Here is a 22,952-nt window from a genome sequence, read left to right as displayed (position 1 = left end):
CAGGGAGGGAGAGACGTACCGTAGCCTAGGACCAAAATCACCATGACGATCATCACCCAGACCATAATGCCAGCCAAGAAGCGGAGCAGGATGATGAACAGGAGGCTCAATACCATGGCGATGACCAGGCCTCTGGGGGATAAAATGGGTGCATGAGCGGACCCCATCCCCTCACCAGTCTCAGACAGGGCAGCCCAATGAGGGCTACCTTCCCTCTCAACTTACATGATAATCCAGTACCAGGAGACTGTATAATCTTCAAATATCCGCATGGCCAGCTGTCGGGCCTCCAGGACTCCATTGGCCTTCCTGGGGGAAGGCAGACAAGGCTTTAGGTCGGACCCCGCTCCCTGATTGGGCCAGCCCCAGGGGATGCCCCATCCCACCCAGGAAAATGTGATGCCAGCATGGTGGGTCATGGTCCTCACTTGGCGCCTTCCACCAGCTCTGTGATGTTTTTCCGAGAGCCATGCCCATCCTCATAGGTTGTCTCGTTGCCCACCATGAGGACCCCCTTGTGGCTGTGGATGGCTGGGAAGCACCGCCGGGCCACTGCACAGAGCAGGGGATAGGACCAGTCAGGCTGAGCCCCTGAAACATCCCCATGCCCCTCCCAAGCTCATGGGACCCCAGACTCACGGGGTTTGCTGGGGGTGAGGACAGCAGGGCAGTCGCCATCTCGGAGGACCTCAGCCACACCCTGCCAAGAGACAGGGAGGGAGTCAGTCCTGCAGGCCAGCACTCTCGACCTGTCCCTGCCTGGGCAGTTATCTGCTTACCTTGTTGTTCTGGAAGCCAGGCACACAGAACTGCTTGTAGTACTCAAAGTCCTGGGATCTGTGAGCGTTCAGGTAGGTGAGGTAACGGTCAGGACATTTCTCCACGCAGATCTTGGGGGTGGGCAGGAGGCAGGGGTTGAGTGGGGTCTGGACAGACACCTGATTGCCTCTCAAGACAGGTCCCACCCCCTTCCCCCTATTCACCAGGGAGAAAGGGCTGGGAGAGAAGCTGCCGCTACAGAGGGAAAAGGACCTGATGGTGGAAGGGGGGGACAGGAAAGAGGTGGGGAGGGGACAAGTTACCTGGGGCGTGGGACACTGGAATTCCAGCAGGACCAGGGGGCTGGCACACTTCACAATGTTGAAATAAAACAGGAAGGGTTTGTTCCTGGGGTTGAGGAAGGGAGATGGAAACTGTCAAGACTTCTCAATCAGCCTATATAGACTATCTTAATGAAAACAACAGCAACAATAATAACCGCAGCAGCAGCAAATCCATGCCAGGTGCTCTTCTAAGCACTGGACATGTGCTGGCTCATCTAACCATCACAACAGCCCCATGAGAGTGGGACTGTCATGATCCCTATTTCAGAGGTAAGGAAAATGAGACCCAGAGAGGTTGAGACACTTGCCATAGGTCACACAGCCAGGGAATGGCACAGCTTGGATTGAACTTGGTCTTTTGCCTCACCTATTCATCACCCGCGGACATCAGATATGGGACTGTCTCCTCTCTGTCTCTCCCCTAAAATGTGGGCCACCAGAGGACAAGACTTTGAATGTCTCATTTAGTGCTGTGTCCCCAAGGCCTAGAACAGAGGCTGGGGATGGCAGGAGTTTTATAAATACTTGTTGACTGGACTAGTGGATGGATGGAGGCGAGGAAAGCCTAGAACCTTCTCCCCAGTGCTCATGAAGCTCTCCCGCACACTCCTCCCCAGACCCAGCAGGCCCCAAGGAGCCAGACTCACTCATTTTTTGTGCCCTTCTGCCCGCAGAACTCGCCTCGGCTATCAGTGGGGTAGATCACTTTTCGAGGGTCCCCGTGAGTCCAAGCTGTGGAGGGATCCAGAGATGCCGAGGGGCTGCCACTCCTTAGTACCAGCCCCACTTCTGCCCCAGAGGTGGTGGCTTGCCCTTCCACCCTGGAACCCCAATCCCATCCCCTCCTTTGCTCACCTATGATGCCTACAGCCACATAGCCCACAATGGCCAGGAGGAGGAACACACAGCAAATGACGTCTGTGCAGCCTCTGGGGAGCAAGAGACCGTGTCAGGGTGGGAGTACTGGTGCCCTGGATATCATGGACCCATCCTGCCTTGTACACATATATAGGTATGTATTATTTGGACACATGTTCCTGAGTGGTACCAATGCTGTGCCAAAGGGCACGTGCATTTTAAATATTAATACCTTTCATTGCAGCACTATTTACAATAGCCAAGATATGGAAGCAACCTAAGTGCCCATCCATAGATCAATGGATAAAGATGTGGAGTATATGTATACAATAGAATATTACTCAGCCCCCCATAAAGGATGAAATCTTGCCATTTGCAGCAGCATGGAATAGATCTGGAGGATATTCTGCTACATGAAATAAGTCAGACAGAGAAACAAATAACGTATGCTTTCACTTATATGTGGAATCTAAAAAATGAAACAAATGAACAAACAAAACAAACAGAAAGAGACTCATAGATGCAGAGAACAAACTGGCATTTGTCAGACTAGAGGTGGGCGGGGGATGGACGAAACAGGTAGAGGGGATTAAGAGGTACAAATTTCCAACTACATAATAAATAAGTCAGAGGGATGTAATATACACATAGGGAATACAGTCAGTAATACTGTAATAACTTTGGGGACTTCCCTTGCGGCGCAGTGGATAAGACTCCGTGCTCCCAATACAGGGGGCCCGGGTTCGATCCCTGGTCAGGAAACTAGATCCCACATGCATGCCACAACTAAGAGTTTGCATGCCACAACTAAGGAGCCCTGGAGCCACAACTAAGGAGCCCACAAGCTGCAACTAAGGAGCCGACAAGCTGCAACTAAGGAGCCCACCTGCCATAACTAAGACCCAGCACAACCAAATAAATAAATAAATAAATAAATATTTAAAAAAAATATATTGTAACAACTTTGTATGGTGATGGGTGGTAACTGGTCTGATTGCAGTGATTATTTCATGATGTATAAAAATATCAAATTGGGCTTCCCTGGTGGCACAATGGTTGAGAGTCTGCCTGCCGATGCAGGGGACATGGGTTCGTGCCCCGGTCCGGGAGGATCTCACATGCTGCGGAGCAGCTGGGCCCGTGAGCCATGGCCGCTGAGCCTGCGCGTCCGGAGCCTGTGCTCCGCAGCGGAAGAGGCCACAACAGTGAGAGGCCCGTGTACCGCCAGGAAAAAAAAAAAAAAAATCAAATTATTATGTTGCACACCTGAAACTAATATAACATTGTATATTAATTATAACTCAATAAAAAACCTAAAAACTAAAAAACAAATTTTAATACTTCATGCTACACTGTCCTCAAAGCAGGTTGCAGCAATGTTCAGCTCTCTTTTGATTAAATGCCCATTTCCCTACATCCTTGCCAGCATAGCATATTAATGTTTTTTAAAAGTGAAGCTATTTTGTGGTGATCAGGTTGTAATATATAGAAATACTGAATCATTATGCTGTGCACCAGACACTAACATAGTGATGTAGGTCAATTATACTTCAAAAATAAACTAACTCATAGAAAAAGATATCAGATTTGTGGCTACCAGAGGTGGCAGTTGGGGAGTGGAAGGGGGCATTGGATGAAAGTATTCAAAAGGTACAAACTTCCAATTATAAGGTAAATAAGTGATGTAATGTACACACGGTAAATATAATGTTGTATGATATATATGAAAGTTGTTGAGAGGAAATTTTAAGAGTTCTCATCACAAGGAAAAGTTATTTTTTTATTTTTCTTTTCTTTCATATCTATATGAGATCATGGATGTTCACTAAACTTTTTGTGGTAATCATTTCATGATATATGTAAATCAAATCATTATGCTGGGGCTTCCCTGGTGGCACAGTGGTTGAGAATCCGCCTGCCAATGCAGGGACACAGGTTCAAGCCCTGGTCTGGGAAGATCCCACAGGCCGTGGAGCAAGTAAGCCCGTGTGCCACGACTACTGAGCCTGTGCTCTAGAGCCCGCGAGCCACAACTACTGAGCCCACATGCCACAACTACTGAAGCCTGAGCGCCTAGAGCCCGTGCTCCACAGGAGAAGCCCTCGCAATGAGAAGCCCGCGCGCTGCAACGAAGAGTAGCCCCCGCTCGAGGGAACTAGAGAAAGTCCGCAAGCAGCAACACAGACCCAACACAGCCAAAAATTTTTTAAAAATTTTAAAAATTAAAAAATCATTATGCTGTACACCTTAAACTTATTCAGTACTGTATATCAATTATATCTCAATAAAACTGGAAGAAAAAATGAAAACAAAAACCCGTAAGTTTCACCAACCATGTTAGCACTTACTAAAAAGAAAAAATTAAACTATTGTTATTATCATAAGATTAAACATGAACATGATAAAATTTAAACCATACAGGAATGTACATAACCAAGAACTGTCTCCCACATAACCCTCCTCTCCAGGAGTAACCTGTGTTAATGATTTCTAGTGAGTTCTTTATTCACTGGTACAAATGTTTTCCAAAAAAACTTTGTTTGGTTAACTCAAGTATGATTATGATACACCCACTGTTTGTGTCTTGTTTTTTTCACTAATATATTGACAGGGATCCAAGTGACTATTTATAAAGGCTCTTGTACATTTTAACAGCTGTGTAATAAAATAACCTAAGGATGCACTGTAATGTATCTAACTAGTTCCAAGAGATGCAACTCAGATTGTTGGTTTTTGCCATTTTCAAAAAGGCAGCATTATCATACAGTTTTGCCCATCTATGCAAGGTGTACTGGGAGAATTTTTTTCATAGAATTTTAATCTCTGGAACAAAGAGTTGTACATCAAAAAAAAAAAAAAAAGAAAAAATCATATTTCCAAATTCCCTCCAAAAAAGACTGTATCAATTAGTTTCAGAGCAGAATATGTGTCAATCTTTTTTTTTAAATTGAGGTAACATTGATTTATAACATTATGTAAGTTTCATGTGTACAACATTATATTTCTACTTCTGTATACCCTAGTGTGTCAACCTTTTTAGCCTCTGCCAGTCTGTGATGGGGAAATTCTGTTTGGTTACTGTTTTAAATTACATTCCTTCACTTTCCAGTGAGTTTGAGCATTTCTCCATAACTCCACTGTTTACAGTATTTCTTGTTCTATAAATGATTTGTTCCAGTCTTTTGCCTGAATTTAAAAAATTCATTTGTAAAGACTTTGTATATTAAGGAAATTCCTTTATCATTCTTTTATCACTTTTATCTTTAAGTTCTTTTATCGTTAAGTTGCAAATATTTATCACCAGGTTGTTGGAGTACAAATGTGGAGGTGTGCAAAGAAACAGGGGTGGGGCTTCCCTGGTAGCGCAGTGGTTGAGAGTCCACCTGCCACTGCAGGGGACACGGGTTCGTGCCCCGGTCCGGGAAGATCCCACATGCCGCGGAGCAGCTGGGCCCGTGAGCCATGGCCGCTGAGCCTGCACGTCCGGAGCCTGTGCTCCGCAACGGGAGAGGCCACAACAGTGAGAGGCCCGTGTACCCGGGGGGGGGAACAGGGATAGAGGCAGTGTTAGTAGAGACTCCTCCCCGGCTTCCCGGCTTACCTGTTGTAAATGGGTCCTTTGAAGGTGGGGTCATACTTCTGTGGTGTTCCTGAAATTCAGCAAGATTGAGCTGAGTGATCCAAGATGAGGCTGGCAGACCACCCTTCCCCAGATGTTCCTAGGGGTGTCTTGGCCACGGAGAAGTAAGATTCAGAGATCCTGAGGATTTTCTGTGAACAGCCCGATTTATCACCTGGCGACCACTCACTGGGAGGGGGCTGGAAAAAGGGCTACCAGCGAGCCCGGTGGAAAGGGGAGAGTCCAAGGTGGGATCTGGAGATGGTTCTCACAGGAGTCCTGGGGAGGCTGCGAGGACAGACCCTTCGGATGAGGGAGTTTGCAGGGACCTCTGGGCGGGCGTTGGGGTGAAGGGTGCTGCCAGGTGACGATGGGGGGTTGGGGGGGGTACAGGCCGAGATCTGCAATTCCGCTCCCCCCTCTCCCCCCCATCCCGGGTCCTCCCGCTGCCCCCTCCCCATCCAAGTTGCCAGGCCCGGGCGCGGGAGCGGGGCGCTGCCTACCGTGCTTCCCGTAGTAATGCTGACTCTCGCCCCCCATCCCTGCGGGCGCCCTGCCCCGACGGCCGTCTGCTGGCTCGCGCTCCCTCTCTGCCCTCGGGTCCGGAGGCGCGGGAGTCCCGAGGGAGGGACCGAGGGACCGACTGACGGCGGCTCCTCCCAGCAGAGCCAGGCGGGGCGGCCCAAACCGGTCAGACCGGCCTTAGCAGAGCTGCTGCCTCGGACGGACTGGACCACGGAACGGAGGGAGGGAGGGAGGGAGGGAGGAGAGGGCCGGGCGGGGCGGCAGCTGCTCCAGTCACTCACCCGCCGCCCGATTTAGCCCTCTCCGCACCGCCCCCCCCCGCCCAGCCCCCACCCGGGGAACTCTGTGGCTTCACCCTGCGGCCTGGGCTAGCTCCCTGCCCCTAACCAGGCGACACCGCCCTAGAACATCTCTCAACACTGGAAGGCGCCTAATTACTGTCCCATTCTCCAGGTATGGAAATTGAGGCATAGGGAGGTCAATGTCTAGCCAGGTACAGCAAAACGGGCAGATGGCTTAACCCGAACAACCAATGACAGAGTATTTGGGCTGAAAACTCTCCAACCTGTGGATGCATTTTTTTAAAAAGTAAATGCCAACAGTTAAATATTGGGACAGTCCATATAAAAATCCACATCCCCGTCTCTGGAAAACTGCCAGATTAGGACTGACAGCCCCCAGTGCCACATCCCTTTCTGGCATTGCCCCCAGCTGGTCCCTTTGTGGCCCCCAAGGCTACACACCTCAGCTCGCCACCCTTGCACACTCACAGTCGATAATCCTGAAGCCACTGCTTTGAAGAACACGTGTTTATTGAGCGCCTACCAGGTACAGTGGCATGTGAGAGACCCAGTCTTGTGGGTCTGCTCTTGTGGAGCTGATATCCTACCAGGTGGCCCTGGATTTGAATGTTCCTGCCCCATCTGAGCCCGAGGATACTCAGGCCAGGGCCTTGCCTTCTCTGAGCCTCAGCTTCCTCAACTGTGAAATGGGTCTAAAGCATAAAACCAAAACCAGCCAAAGACCAGGCATGGGATACCAAGAAGTATACAGTTGGCATGGATGTAGTGTATTGCCAGTGTAGGAATACTCAGCTGATATGGATGTATACAGTAGGTATGGGGGTACTGCCAGCATGGGGTATATGGCCCACATAGAGGTATACAATTCGGGGTGTTTAATAAGTGTGGGGTGTACAGTAGGGGTAGCAGTATACAGCTGGTGGGAGGTATACAGCCAGCGGGGAGTTGTACAGCTGGTGTGAGGGTACACAGTCAGCATAGCATTCCCAGTCAGCTGGCTACACCCCCTACACCAACCATCCACCCCTGCACCAGGTGTATACTCTCTTTTTTTTTTTTATTTTATTTTTTTTTTTTTGCGGTATGCGGGCCTCTCACTGTTGTGGCCTCTCCCGTTGCAGAGCACAGGCTCCGGACGCGCAGGCTCAGCGGCCATGGCTCACGGGCCCAGCCGCTCCGCGGCATGTGGGATCTTCCCGGACCGGGGCACGAACCCGTGTCCCCTGCATCGGCAGGCAGACTGTATACTCTCTTGATCATGTGCCTGTTCAAACTGCATCTCCCAACAGCCCTTTGGGCCAGTTGTATACTTCATAGTACAACGAGCTCTACAGGTGACATGGCATGATACAGTCGGCGTCAGGCTGTAGTCAGCAGGAAGAGATATCCAGTGTGGAGCATACAGCCAGCATGGGGTTATAAGAGGACAGTTGGTGCTCAATAATCGTACCTGCTGCCTCAGAGTCAGGCACCCCCTGATGGGACTCTGGTCACCAACTCAGCTTGTCCCTAGAGAAATGTCACACCACCCCCCCAGTGGCTTCTAGCTGTGGAGGCCCCACCTGCCCCCTGGCCCACAGGCTTCAGCAAACAGGCGAGGCCCAAGGCTCCAAGCCATGCCCTTGGGTGACCAGGCCTCCCAAAGTAGGCCTGTAGTTGCCAAGGTCCCTGCCAGCCCAAAGGCCGGCTGGTCCCACCCCACCCAGTGCAAGCAGTGCCCAGGCCACAGACTCTCTCTTCCCAGATACGCTAGGTCCCCTGGGGACACTCTTGCAAACTCCAGCCTTCAGCCACCAGCTCCGCCCTGCTGATGCTCAAATATGGGTCCCTGGGGAGGGCCTCACTCCTGAGCCGCACGACCCTGGGACACCTGCCCCCCAGCACCCTACATGGGGGTCTCATGGGCACCTCCCACTCAGCATGACCACATCGAGCCCCCATTGTCCCCCAAGCTGCTCTGTCCTCCTGAGTGCTCAGGCTGGAAACCTGGGACACCTCTCTGCTTCACATCAGCTTTGCCTTCAGAATCTATTCAGGATCCAACCACTCTCACCCCCTGTTTGGCTCCCAACCTTGTCACACGGCTGTCGTCTCCTGCCTGGACAGTGCAGGTGCCTCCACCCTGGTCTCTCAGCTCCCACACTTGTCCCCCACTGTCCATTCCCCCACAGGGGCCAGAGGAGCCTGTGAACACCCGAGTCAGGGCACTCCCTCCTCTGCCTTGAACCCTCTATGGCTCCCATAAGCCCAACCCCTCACCATTCCCACAAGGCCCTGCCTGCTCTGCCCTTTCCCCTGCTCCCTGCCTTCACCCTCTCCCACTCTCCCCTTTCCTTGCTCTGTTCCAGCCTCACTGGCACCCTGGTTATACTGTAGGTTATACTGGTTACACTGTATACTGTTTTTTAAACTTTTTCACATTTATTAAAGGTTTTGACAATGAGGGCTTCATAAAATGTCATGAAATTCTATTTGCCATCTAACCGTCTACTTCTAAATAGGAGACAAACACTAGTACAGCAACTATTTTAACGTGGAAAATTTTTTAAATTTTTTGAGAAAAGAATGATGTATATATATATTTTTTTCCTTTTTGAATTTCAACCCCCAAAATATTCCCACAAAAAAATCGGGGGAGGTTGGGCTGGGTCTCCTTCAATGGGCATCTGTTGCCCAGGAGGATGGTGGACTTGCCCTCACCCAGGCCACCACCAGCCCATGTCCCCCCTGATTAGACTATAAACTCACCAGACACAGGCTCACCTCAGGACCTTTGCTCTGACAGACAGCTCTTCCCTGAGACAGCCATTTGGCTCCACCTCCTTCAAGCTCAAACATCACCTCCTCAGAGAGGCTTTCTCTGACCATGCTGTCTAAAACAGCACCCTTGGGGGGAAGAGGTTAAGAATCCTCCTGCCAATGAAGGGGACACGGTTTCGAGCCCTGGTCTGGGAAGATCCCACATGCTGCGGAGCAACTAAGCCCGTGCACTACAACTACTGAGCCTGCACTCTAGAGCCCACGTGCCATATCTACTGAGCCCACGAGCTACAACTACTGAGCCCACGAGCCTGGAGCCCGTGCCCGGCAACAAGAGAAGCCACCACAATGAGAAGCCCGCGCACCACAAAAAAGAGTAGCCCCCGCTCGCCGCAACTAGAGAAAGCCTGCACACAGCAGCGAAGACCCAATGCAGGCAAAAATAAAAATAAATAAAATAAATAATTTTTAAAAATAAAATAAAATAAAACAGCACCCTTTCCCCCTTCTCTCCTGTTACCCTATTTTATTTTGTTTCTGACTCATTTACACATTGACTATTGTCTGCCCCCATGTCTGTTTGCTGCACAAGGGCAGGGATTTATGTCTGTTTTGTTCATAACTTTGCCCCCAGCGCCCAGCATAGCATCTGGCACAAGACAGGCACTCAGTCAGAGTTTGTTAAATGAATAACCATGATATATAATCCATGTATAATATAGCTAAAACTGAAAATAAAAATGCAGCTTTGAGTTTTCCGGGTGCATGTATTTAAAAAAATAATTTTCGAATTTTATACATATAAGAATTGAATACATGATAAATGTGGAATTTCCAGTTGGCAGGGAAAGGATAAATCAGTCAGTAGCCTTGACTGCTCATTTGGAAGAAGATAAAGTTAACACCACTCCCACCACATAGCAAAACAAATTCCACATGGATTAATCATGCAAATATATAAAACTCAAAACTATGACAAGTAGGATGGGAAAACACAAGAGCATATTTCTACCATCTGACAGCAGGTGAGACGGGTAAGGTGGGTGGGGGAAGAGAGAAAGGAGCGCCGGAAGTTTCTTATGTCGGCCAAACTGGCAGATAAGAACAGCTGGGGCTGGGATTTCCCTGGCAGTCCAGCAGTTAAGAACCAAGGAGTATCTTTCAGACACTGGCGCAGAGCTCTTTACAATACAGGTGATCCTATCAACAACCCATTTTAGGGAACTGCCTGGCGGTCCAGTGGTTAGGACTCAGGGCTTTCACTGCCGAGGGCCCAGGTTCAATCCCTGGTCGGGGACCTAAGATCCCACAAGCCGCACGGTGCAGCCAAAACACAGCAATCAATTTTACAGCAGAGGAAACTGATGCTCACGGAGAGGAAGTGGCTCCCCCAGTCACCTAGCAACAAGTGGTCAGTCCCTACTCCAGTTTTGATGAATGAGTGGGAGCCACTGAGGGTGTTTGAACAGGAGCATGATGAGGCTGGGCTAGGGAGGGGAAGACACATGGGGAAGTCTCAGACAGCTCTCAGGGAAATTGGTGGCCGTGGATGGGACAGATGGGCTATGGCCTTCCTGTGTAAACTTGAGTTACCCCTCTTTGAGATGGAACTAAAGAAGCAGAGAGAGGCACCTGGTGTAGCCTTGGCTCAGGGCATTGCCTTGTGGGTGGCTCAGGAAATATAAGAGGGAACAATGGTACTGTCATCTGATGGGTTCCATTAGCTCTCATTTTAACATTAGCCAAGTGGGGATGGAGGGAGGGGCAAGGCAAATACTAATGGTTTGATAATTGAGCCTGAGGATGGAAACTTGCTGAATCTTTGCAAAAGTGCTGCAAAATAATAACAGTGGAATGCCCCAGTGCCTCCATATTTCTGACCCGTTTACTGTGTGCCAGGCACTTTTCTAAAACGTTACACGGTTTACCCCAGCTCACCCTTATAGCAACTTTGTGAGGTTGATCCCATCATTACCCCCATTTGACAGATGCAGAAACTGAGGCCCAGGCAGAAACACATGCTGGTGGCCACAAAGATGGTGAGCAACAGAGCTGGGCCACCCAGCTCCTGAGTTAGTGTTTTCTATGGCTGCTGTAAGTAATTAACACCAACTTGGTGGTTCAAAACACAAATTTATTATCTTATGGTTCTAGAGATCAGATGTCCAAAGTGAATCTCACTAGGCTAAAATCAGGGTGCTGGCCAGGCTGCATTTCCTTGCCTATTCCAGCTTCTAGAAGCCTCCCTCATTCCTTGGCTCGTGGCCTCCTCCTCCATCCTCAAAGCCAGGATTCTCATTAAGCCCACATCCGCTTCCATTGCTACATCTTCTCCTCTGACTCCCCTGCCTCCCTCTTTTCTTCTTCTTCTTTTTGGCCACACCGTGTGGCATGCAGGATCTTAGTTCCCTGACCAGAGATCAAACCCACGCCCCCTGCAGTGGAAGCGCAGAGACTTAACCACTGGACAGCCAGGGAAGTCCCCCTCTTTTCTTTATAAGGACCCTTGTCCTTGGGGCCACCTGGATAATCCAGAATAATCTCCCTATCTCAAGATGCTAAATTTAGTCCCATCTGCAAAGTGCCTTATGCCGTGTATGGTAACATATTCATAGGTTTCAGGAATTAGGACATGGACGTCTTTTGGGGGGACCATTATCCTGCCTACCACAGTGTCTTTTTTTTTTTTAAGATTTTTTTTTCTTTTGACGTGGACCATTTTTAAAGTCTTTATTGAACTTGTTATAATATTGCTTCTGTTTTGTTTTCGTTTTCTGGCTGCAAAGCATGTGGGATCTTAGCTCCCCGACCAGGGATCGAACCCACACCCCCTGCACTGGAAGGTGAAGTCTCAACCACTGGACAGCCAGGGAAGTCCCTACCACGGTGTCTTAACCATTTAGGCCAGGGATTGACAAACCATCTGTCCCCTGTGGGGCAAATCCATCCACCATGTTTTCATATGGCTCAGCACTAGGAATGGTCTTTCCATTAAGTGGCTGAAAAACATCAAAGGAAGACTATTTTATCATGTGAAACTCAAATGTCAGTGGCTATAAATCAAGTTTGCTTGGCACACAGCCATGCTCATTCGTTTTCATATTGTTTTTTTTTAATAAATTTATTTATTTTGTTTATTTTTGGCTGCATTGGGTCTTCGTTGCTGTGCCCGGGCTTTCTCTAATTGTGGCAAGCAGGGGCTACTCTTCATTGCAGTGCACATGCTTCTCATTGCGGTGGCTTCTCTTGTTGCAGAGCACGGGCTCTAAGCACGCGGGCTTCAGTAGCTGTGGCACAAGGGCTCAGTAGTTGTGGCGCACGGGCTTAGTTGCTCCGTGGTGTGTGGGATCTTCTCAGACCAGGGCTCGAACCCATGTCCCCTGCATTGGCAGGCGGATTCTTAACCACTGCACCACCAGGGAAGTCCCCGTTTTCGTATTGTTGATGGCTGCTTGCTTTCATGTTGTCTGTGGTCTATGGCAGACTCGAGTAGCAGGCATAGATCGTATGTGAAAATATTGACTCTCTGGCCCTTTACAGAAGTTCGCTGCCCCCTGGTCTCTAAGCCATGAACCCACAGGTGTTGAGGCCAAGTCTGTGCCAGCCTGTTTCATGTGCTCTGCTTATAACAACCGGCAGTGGTAAAGGCATGTCATCCATTCCCGGCAATGTGGGTGGGGAAATTGACAAGCCCTTTCCCTCTCCAGGCTAACGTTTTCCTGTGTGGAGAATGGGACTCATCCTTGCATTTACTGGTAGCTGTTGCCAGGGCTTGGTGCTCAAAAAGCACTTAGCACAGGTCTGGGGTACAAGGCTTTAAGAAATGGTAACCAGGGGAATTCCCTGGTGGTCCAGTGGTTGGGACTCGCTTTCCCTGCCGAGGGCTCGGGTTTGATCCCTGATCAGGGAACTAAAATCCCGCAAGCCACGGCACGGCCAAAAGAAAACAAAAAAATAAGAAAAAAGAAATGCTAACCAGGAGCATGGTACCATTTGACAGAGGGGGCAAACTGAGGCCACGTGCTCAGACCACATAGCTGGTGAGGGATGGAGCTCTGAATCAAACCAAGGTCCCTCTGGCTCCAACCCAGGCCTTTTGTGGGCAGATACTGGGAGAGGCAGAGCTAAAGATGTGACAATGGTGGGGGAGAAGGCATAGGAAAGTCGGACCGTTAGACCAGCATCGGGGAGGGGAGGCGGCCGTTGTGTCCCAGGCTTGCTGAGTACGAAGGCCAGCCCACCCAGTTCAGTGGGTGTAGGAGATAAGGAAACAGATACAGGCTACCCAGTCACAATGCTCGTGCCAGCAGGACATCAAGTGCCACCCAGCCTGAGGCTTCTGGATACAGGCCAAGTCCACAAGGCCTACAATGGCCAAAGGCCTCACCCACGCAGCGCCAGGCCAGCTCACCACTGCCTTCCCAGCAATCTCTGCCTGGGTAATGGGCATCCCAGCTGCCCAGAAAAATCCCTTTGACAAAAGTTTGGGGTAGGAAAGCTACAAGTGATTCTACTGGCCACCATGATAGGACCAAAGATAGAGCACCTGCTGTGTGCTGGGCACCAAAGCAGATATTTCCTTCTAGGAATCCATTTTATCCTTTCAATGAGGCTCTGAGGGCAGATGGCACGATAAAGAAATGGAGGCACAGAGATGCTTTGTGACTTCTCTGAAATCACACAGCCGGCAGGAGCTGAGATTTTGAACTCTGGTCCTGACACCATGCTCTCTCTTTTTTTTTTTTTCCAAAAATTTTTTCAATTTTTTTTGGTCGCACTGCGAGGCTTGTGGGATCTTAGTTCCCTGACCAGGGATCGAACCCAGGCCCTCCCTTGGCAGTGAGAGTGCAGAGTCCTAACCACTGGACTGCCAGGGAATTCCCTCAATTTTTATTTTATATTGGAGTATAGTTGATTAACAATGTTGTGTTAGTTTCAGGTGTACAGCGGAGTGATTCCATTATACATATACACGTATCTATTCTTTTTCAAATTCTTTTCCCATTTAGGTTATTACACAGTATTGAGCAGAGTTCCCTGTGCTATACAGTACGTCCTTGTTGGTTATCTATACCATGCTCTTGAACTGTGTGTTCTGTGAATAACTCCGATTAACTAGGTATTTACTGTAGACCCAGCTCTGAGCTAAGTGCTATACCCACATGAGTTCACTGAACCCTTGAGGCAGCCCCGAGAGGGAGCTGATACTGTCATTAACCCCATTTTCTGGATGGAGAAATTGAGGCTCAGATATGCAAAAGGTACAGATATGAAAGGTTCAGGGATACTAAAGGTCTCTGCTAGTACAGAGCTAGAAGAATGGAGCTGGGACTGGAACGGGGCCAATCCTGGGTTCCAGAACCTGGCTGAGAGTCAGAACTCTGTTTAACTTTTTTGTAGATGTGTTCATTTATTTAGCACCTTGCTACAAGGCGATTCATGTCCCTTGGCTAGTGCTATCACCTCTGGTCTGGTTTCCTGGCTTCTGCCATTGCACCCCAGAAAGGTCAGGGGTACCTGTGAACCCCTGAGTCAGGATAGGTCCCTCCTCTGCTCAGAACTCAATGACTCCCACCTCTCTCAGAACAGAAGCCCAGGGAATTCCGTGGCAGTCCAGTGGTCCAGTGGTTAGGACTCCGTGCTTTCACTGTCCAGGTTCAATCCCTGGTTGGAGAACTAAGATTCTGTAAGCCACGTGGCACGGCCAAAAAAAAAGAACAGAAGCCCAAGTCCTCCCATGATCCACAAAGCCCTGTACATCTGCCCATCCCCTCTCTGCCCCCACCTTCTCCCATTCTACCCCCTTGATCTCTCCACTCCAGCCACACGTGCCTCTTGGCTGCTCCTCAAATACACCAGACATGCTCCAGCCCCAGGGCCTTTGCACATGCCTTGCCCACTGCCTGAAACATTCTATACAGCTCCCTCTCTCACTCCTCTGGTCACCTCAGGATGACCTTCTCTGATCCTGTTTGAAATTTTAAACCCTGCTTCCAGGCCCTATATCACTCCTATCCCTCCTTCCTGCTAAACTTTTCTCCAGAGCACCTCTCTGACATTGTGAGAATTTTCCCCATTCATCTTAGTATCTTGTCTGGGTTCCTTTCTACATTTCAGCTTGACAAGTGCTGGATCTCCAGGGTCTAGGACAGAACCTGGCACATGGTACCTGCACAATAAATATTTGCTGAAGGAAGTTATGAATGAATTTGCTTATGTTAAGTAACCTGTATGCTTATCAAATTAAAACAAAAAAACAACTTCAGGCAGAACAAGCCTTTGGACTAAGAAAAATACCTCTCCCTCTCACCCCTGGCCCAGAGCCCTCACTTCCTCTCCCTGGGGGCAGTTCCTCTCACTGGTTTCCCTTCTAGACACTGTCCACAGGGCACATACCTAAGCAGATTTCTAGATGTTTATCCCTCATCCCCCCTGTTTTGTTACACACCCTGTTCCTCACTTGCCTATTTCACAAACTAACATAATTAGACATTGTTTTGCATCTGCAAGTTTCTTCATCTCACAAGGTAACATAGTAGCCCACCCTAGGAACAGTACCCTTTCTCATTAAACCAGCCTGAGGAGCTTTAAAAAGATACAGATGCCACACATACACACAGAAATAAATAGTCTAAGCTCTGGAAAGAGTCTTCTTGACTGTCTTACCTCTGGGGTGAGGACAGCTAGCTGAGGGTATGTGAAGGGTTCTTTCACTTGGAAAGCTAAAATCTTCTGTGTGGTTGAGGGCTTATTTTTAATTTTCAGCCCCTACCCCCGGCCCAGCAGAGAGAATATATTAATTTTGTTATAAAAGAACTTCAAATCCTGTTTAAAAATAATCCTCCCTGGGAATTCCCTGGTGGTCCAGTGGTTAGGACTTGGCACTTTCACTGCCATGGCCCAGGTTCAATCCCTGGTGGGGGAAATAAGATCCCGCAAGCTGCGTGGTGTGGTCAAAATAATAATTATAATAATTATTATTATTTTCCCATTGGGGATTGACTGGGAAGGGGCAGAAGAGAACTTTCTGGAGTGATGAGAAGGTTCTTACGAGAGATCTACAATTTTTTTCTGAGGGCCAGGTATTAAAAATTTTAAGCTTTCTGGTTCAAATGTCACCTCTATCACATATTCTTCTTCTAAGAACACTTTAAAAATACAAGAGCCATTCTTAGTCCATTGGCTTTACAAAAACAGGCCACAGTGCAACAATGTAATAACAATACCTTATGCTACTGAGCTGTACCCTTAAAAATGGTTTAGATGGTAAATTTTATGTTATGTATTTTACCACAAAAAATGTTTTAAATATATTAATAATGATAGGCCCTCGGGCTTCCCTGGTGGCACAGTGGTTAAGAATCCTGCCAATGCAGCAGACATGGGTTCAAGCCCTGGTCCGGTAAGATCCCACATGCCGCTGAGCAGTGAAGCCTGTGCACCACAACTACTGAGCCTGCACTCTAGAGCCTGCGAGCCACAACTACTGAGCCTGCATGCTTAGAGCCCATGCTCCTCAACAAGAAAAGCCACCGCAATGAGAAACCCATGCACTGCAACGAAGAGTAGCCCCCACTCGCTGCAACTAAAGAAAGCCCGAGTGCAGCAACGAAGACCAAATGCAGCCAAAAAGAGAAAAACAAATACCATATGCAGCCAAAAATAAAATTAAAAAAAAAAATAATAATAATAATAATGATAGGCTCTCCTTGGGCATGAGGGGATTCAGGAAGCTGGTAATATTTTTTACCTGATCTAGGTGCTGGTTACCTCATACATTTAGTATCTATACCCTTTTAGGTATGAATTTTCTACTTCAATAAAAACTTTAGGGAGGGGCTTCCCTGGTGGCGCAGTGGTTGAGAGTCTGCCTGCCGATGCAGGGGACACGGGTTCGTGCCCCGGTACGGGAAGATCCCACATGCCGTGGAGCGGCTGGGCCCGTGAGCCATGGCCGCTGAGCCTGCGCGTCCAGAGCCTGTGCTCCACAACAGGAGAGGCCACAACAGTGAGAGGCCCACGTACCGCAAAAAAAAAAAAAAACAAAAAAAAACTTTAGGGAGTTCTCTGGTGGCCTAGTGGTTAGGATTTGGTGATGTCACTGCCATGGCCCAGATGTGATCCCTGGTCGGGGAACTGAGATCCTGCAAGCTGCACGGCAGGGCCAAAATATATTAAATAAATAAAATGAAATTTCATCTTAAAAAAATGTTTAAAATATTCCCCTTGATTGGTTCAATATAAGAGAGTCCACCCACAAATGCACAGCTTAATGCAACCATCAGCAAAGATTGAGGAGGGTTTCCAGGTGCTGATGTGAGAAAGGGATCATCTCCGACATATATTAAGAAAAAGGAAAAAAAAGCAACACTATGTGAAACAAACACCTTTTCATTCAACAAATATTTGTTGAGCACCTACTATGTGCTATGTGTCAGGCACTGTGGATACACCTTCAAACCAAACAGACATGCCTTCTTGCCTCATGAAGCTAGTACTCTAGGGATTTGCTGACATTTTTGTAAAAGGGGAAAAAAGCCACTAAATAAAGAATATGTATATAATTACATGCAAAGGTCTAAGGCCTAGACTTTGTTTGGAAGAAAACACAAGATGTTGTAATACTGATGCATCCCAAGATGCTGCCTTCCTCTAGATATGGTGTCTGATAGGGAAGGAGCTTTCTGTCCTGCCCAGTCTTGTCCAAATATGTGCCTCAACAGATAGGGCTGCTTCTCCAGCAGCTCATAGAAAAATCCATGTCCCCAGTATCACCAGTCCCAGGGCCCTCCTGAGCACGTACAGTTTACCAGGCACTGTGATGTTGGGAGAGGGAGCAAGAGGGAGATTTTTTCATGATAAAGTTTGTATCTTTTGTTTTCTGAAGCATGTGAATGTATTGTCTCTTCCCCTGAAAAAAGTTACAATTAACAATACCCTCTTCCACGATATTTTTAACAATTCAGATGCCAGAGCCCTACTGCTGGCTGAGTTGAACTCTCTAGCGAATGAGCCATGGAATCTGCTTTTAAAACAAGCACCATGACTTTTTTCCCAGTCCCCGAACCCCATCAGAGTCTATTGTTTTAGGTTCTAGAATCTTTTTCCATGCTGCTCATGCCAGGAGTGGGCTGGGAAGGATGGCAGTGCCCTTTGCTGACATCCGTCGGGGTCAGGAGCCATTTCCTGGCTTCCTCAGAGATGCTGCCTTCCTCTAGATATGGTGTCTGATAGGGAAGGAGCTTTCTGTCCTGCCCAGTCTTGTCCAAATATGTGCCTCAACAGATAGGGCTGCTTCTCCAGCAGCTCATAGAAAAATCCATGTCCCCAGTATCACCAGTCCCAGAGCCCTCCTGAGCACGTACAGTTTACCAGGCACTGTGCAAAATACTTCCCACCAGCCAATACAGTCTGCCCAGCCCTACAGATGAGGATACAGAGTCTCAGAGAGGTCTCCAGCTCGCACATGGCCACAAAGCTTGTATGTATCAGAACCAACCAGGATTTGAGCCTATGTCTGTCTGATATCACCCACTAAATTCACAATAACTGATGGGAAGGCACTGGGGTACAGGGGAGGATTTGTGAGCCACTCTTTCCAAAGCACACTGTTCCCAAAGGAAATCTCGTTATCTGGCAGGGACTTCACAGGGCAGAGCAAGGGCCCTAGGTTTTTGGTTCTAATGAGAATGGACTACTTACAAACTAAGCAAGCCACCGCCCCCCCACTCTAAGGATTCAAGCCATGTGGCCCCTCTGGAGGAGGTGAGGGCCTGGGTGCAAGATCCAGCTGAAGTCTCCATCTCACACTCTCAGGCCTCACAGAGAGAAATAATTAAGCAACTGTGTGGTTTGTTTGCTGTTCCCTCTGCCACATTTTGCTTAAATCTTCCCATGGCTGGCTCAACCTCCAGCCCTTGGTCACCTAAAATAATCCCAGATGATCCTCCCCCCACCACACACACACACACACACACACACACACACACACACGCACTCCTACCTAAAATTACCTATTTATTCAAGAATTTTTCCACTCTGTTGACTGCTGTGTTCTCCGTGTCTAGACACTGCCTGAAGGATGCTCAATACATATTTGTTGATGGAATGTGCTTCTAGTGCCCAGCACAAGGTCTGTTGGGCTCATAGGTCCCCTGTCTCCAGTGTGTTCCCGGCAAGACCATGCATGGCTGGCTCCCTCTGGCCAAATTCAAGGCTGGGTGAATCATATCACTGTCCACTCTGCCCCCAGGCTTGCCTCAGGGACACCAAAGATCCCTCAGGTGCTGCCCACAGGCAGGCAGGACCCCAGGCAGAGAATCCCAGATCAGAAACAGCCAGCCATGCCGAAGGGATGCACAGCACGGGCAGCCACAGGGTCTGGAGCTTGGGCCAAAACCAAGAACAGGAGGTCTGGGCTGGCAGCTTCAAGCAGAGAGGGGAGAGGCTGTGCAGTTGCCAGGCCCTTGGCTGGGCTGGGCAGGGAGAGCCCAGCCTCCCCTATCTGTCTCTCTTTGCAGCCTCTGAAGGCCACAGTCCCTGAGGGGAGGGAGGCACAGCTCTAGCCAGCTCTTTTTTCTTGATTATTTTTGAGCGGTTTCCGGCCCCCTCCCCAAGGCCCTTCGGTCTCACAGTTTCCAGGAAGTTTCAGGCACACAAGGAGGGGTGGCAGAGCCTCTTTAGCCCAAGGCAGTGCCACGTGGGCCGTGTGCCCACCTGAGCCCTGGGGACCCAAAATGGAGGAGAAAAGAGAAACTGAGGACCGCACACCCCTCCGTGGAACCCTGGGAAGGGAAGCTCTGCAGGGCGTGGGTGGGGAGGAAGCCTCATCTTTGCCCCATCCCATAGGCCCAGAGGCGAAGGCCGCCCTCAGAGGTTCGCGGGAGGGGGTCCCTGTCGCTGGGACCCCTCGAAATGGGAGCGAGCACCCCCGGCTCCTTGCACAGGGCGGGGAAAGTTTCTCAATTGTTTCCTGTTTCCTTCCTGTCCCTTCGCCGGTGGCGCCCTTGTTTCCGCCCTTCCCGGACGGCGGGCGAGACCCGATCGCCTCCCACCCCAGCATTGGGTCTGCCTAGTCTTGCCTCAGTTTCCCCATCTGGCCGAAAGCCCGGGACGGCTACTTCTAGGGGAATGTGAGCAGGAGGAAGAAGTGGATAAAGGGAGTTGGAAGAGGAGGATTTGCGGAGGTTGGGGCCCTGGTCCTTTTCCGAGCCCCGGTCGCCGTGCCTCCCCTCCCCCGCCCTGCATCGAGCCGCCCAGATAACGGGACCTCCCCGGGCGGAGCATGCGCCGTGTGTCCCGGCCCATCAGCCGGAGGGGGAGCAGGGGCTCCCGAGAGGGGATGCAGGGCGATCTGGCGGGAGCAGGTGGGAGTGGGCTCGGCGCAGAGCAGGATGCAAGGCCGGGAAGCAGGAGGCCCCCAGCTGCAGCGCGGGTGTTTAAGATCTCGGATGTTTCCCCCCACCAAGGCCCCCGAACTCAGCAGAGGCGGCCGCGGGCCAGGGGCGGCTCCTACCGTAGGCTCCGTCCTTCCGCTCGTCCACCATGGCCGCGGCGGGCGGGGAGGGGAGTCTGAGCCAGCGCGACCCCAGCCCGGCAGGGCGAGAGGCTCCGCGGGCTACAGCGCCCCGCCCCGGGCCCGGGCCCGCCCCTCCCACCTGGTCATCCCCTCGCGACCCCACCAATGGGAGTCCCGAGCGGGTGGGGGCGGGACCCAGGGGCGGGGTCGGGCTCGAGAATGGGTGGAGCGCCAACCTTTGTTTCCTATCTGGGCTCTCGAGAGACCCTCTAGGTTCGTTTAGTGGGCAAGGAGCAGTCGTCATTCATTCAATCATCTATCCATCCACTCATTCGCCAGATAGATATTGAGTGTCGACTGTGTGCCAGTGAACAGACAAAAAGATGCTATTTTTCATTCATCAGATTGGCAAGAATTTTAGAGTTTGGTAACATCAAGCGGGGTGAGCTGATGCTGTGGGTCAGAATGTTCTCTGGCAGAAAGATTAAATCCAAACCGTTTCACCCTATACGATTCCTCTCTGCCACTGATCCTGGAGAAACCATATGCACGGCGAGTACGTGCCAAAAGGTGTTACCTGCAGTTTTGAGAGTTCTTGTAAAAAATGGTGGAGAACATGTATGTCCACCAATTGAGGGGTGCATACAACACAATACAACAGAAGAGAACACCATACAATGTATGAAAAGAATGAAGTCATCAGGGAAATGCAAATTAAAACTTGATAATAACACCACTACATACCCACTGGAATAGCTAAAACTCAAAATACTGAGGATACCAAGTGTTAGTTAGTATCTGGACCAAATGGGGTTCTCCTACACTGCTGGTGGGAATGTAAAATGGTACAACTACTTGGAAAAAAGATCTGGTAGTTTCTTATAAACGAGCATCAGCCATACGACCCAGACATTCTACTCCTAAGTATTTACCCAAGAAAAATAAAACCAAAACCACTAAAAAAAGAAAGAATAGAAAAGAAACCCACAAAGATGTGTATGCAAATGTTCATAGCAGCTCTATAATAGCTTTATTCATAATGGCTCCTAGCTTGAAGCAACCCAAGTGTCCAGTGTCCATCAATGGGTGAATGGTTCGTCAAACTATGGTCCATCCGTACCATGGAATACTCCTCGGCAAGAAGAAGGAATGAACTATTATTGGTAAGTGCCACAGCATGGATGAATCTTAAAAAAAAAAAAAAAAAAAAAAGACATTATGCCCAGTGAAAAAGGCCAGAGACTTTGATAAGAAGTTCTAGAACAGGCATAGCTAATCAACCTACGGAACATGGATCAGAGGTGGCCTTTGCTATTGGTAGTGATTGGCAGGAAAGGCCATAGGGTGACTTCCTGGGGGGGCAGAAACAGGACTGTGGTTAAACAGATGGTTTCAGTTTGTCACAGTTACTTGACTTCTGCCCTTTCTTAATATATGTTACATTTTAAAAGTGGGAAATATCTTAATAGTTTAAGAAAGAAGGAGGTGGCCCTGCAGGTTAGTACAAGAGTAAATGTTTAGGGAGATTAGTCAGCATCAGGCGAGGTATTAAGTGCTTTTCATTAAATCTTTATCATCTTTTTCCCATTGGGGAAAATGACACAGGGAGATTAAGCAATTTATTAAGTATTTTGTGTTACTCCTTGCAACCATTTTCCAGCTGCAGAAAGTGACACAGAGAGGGTAACTAATTTACCCACAAACACACAGTTAGTGAGCACTGAGCTGAACAAGAATTTGAACTGTGAAGGCTAACTTCACATTCCACATACATTCCACACCCCTCAGCCATAACCCTGCAGAGTAGCTCAGCTATGCTTTCAGGTCCTATTGGTGAGTAAATATAGCAAGTTGTTTTTAGTCGGTTACGTTTGGTATGAGAAGGAGAAAGAGAGAGAGATACAGGAAACAGACACATGCACACATCTGCACATAACAACAGAAAAAGATTTCAACTTTATAGGGGATGTCAGAAGGACCAGGATGGGGGAGGGGAGGCAAAGGGGACTTTTTCCTAATCTATCATGTTCTATCTGTCTTTCTCTCTGTATCTTTAGTGGAAGAAAGTATTCATGGGTTTCTTGGGTAACGAAAACATGAGTTTCCATTTCAAAAGAGAAAAAGAGTTCAGGAAATGGGTGGCAGTGTTGGTTGTGCAACAATGTGAATGTACTTAATGTTACTGGACTGGACACTTAAAATGGATAAAATGGCAGATTTTATGTGGTAAATATATATTAGCACACTAAAAGTTTTTAAAATAGCTT

At 48.9% G+C, this 22,952-nt stretch overlaps 1 protein-coding gene across 4 annotated transcripts in view; it reads right to left on the bottom strand.

Moving 5' to 3' along the window:
- SLC44A2 (solute carrier family 44 member 2 (CTL2 blood group)) overlaps window positions 1–20,713 on the bottom strand; it is a gene marked incomplete at its 5' end in the record, with an annotated part of 29,287 nt that extends 8,574 nt beyond the window's left edge. For 2 of the 4 annotated variants that reach the window (XM_079702734.1, XM_079702733.1), the window contains 10 exons: window positions 20–132; window positions 226–309; window positions 429–552; window positions 640–700; window positions 780–890; window positions 1,083–1,167; window positions 1,751–1,835; window positions 1,959–2,032; window positions 5,563–5,611; window positions 20,683–20,713. In XM_079702734.1, the coding sequence (XP_079558860.1) occupies window positions 20–132; window positions 226–309; window positions 429–552; window positions 640–700; window positions 780–890; window positions 1,083–1,167; window positions 1,751–1,835; window positions 1,959–2,032; window positions 5,563–5,611; window positions 20,683–20,713 (817 nt within the window). Of the gene's footprint in view, window positions 1–19; window positions 133–225; window positions 310–428; window positions 553–639; window positions 701–779; window positions 891–1,082; window positions 1,168–1,750; window positions 1,836–1,958; window positions 2,033–5,562; window positions 5,612–6,083; window positions 6,171–20,682 lie in introns of those variants that run through there. The other 2 variants (XM_079702732.1, XM_079702731.1) reach the window with 1 other exon arrangement.
- Between the last annotated feature and the right edge of the window lie 2,239 nt (window positions 20,714–22,952).

The sequence above is a fragment of the Hyperoodon ampullatus genome (genome assembly GCF_949752795.1).
Source record: "Hyperoodon ampullatus genome assembly, chromosome: 4".
Taxonomy (NCBI): Eukaryota; Metazoa; Chordata; class Mammalia; order Artiodactyla; family Ziphiidae; genus Hyperoodon; species Hyperoodon ampullatus.
This window is presented reverse-complemented; position numbering and strand designations above follow the sequence as displayed.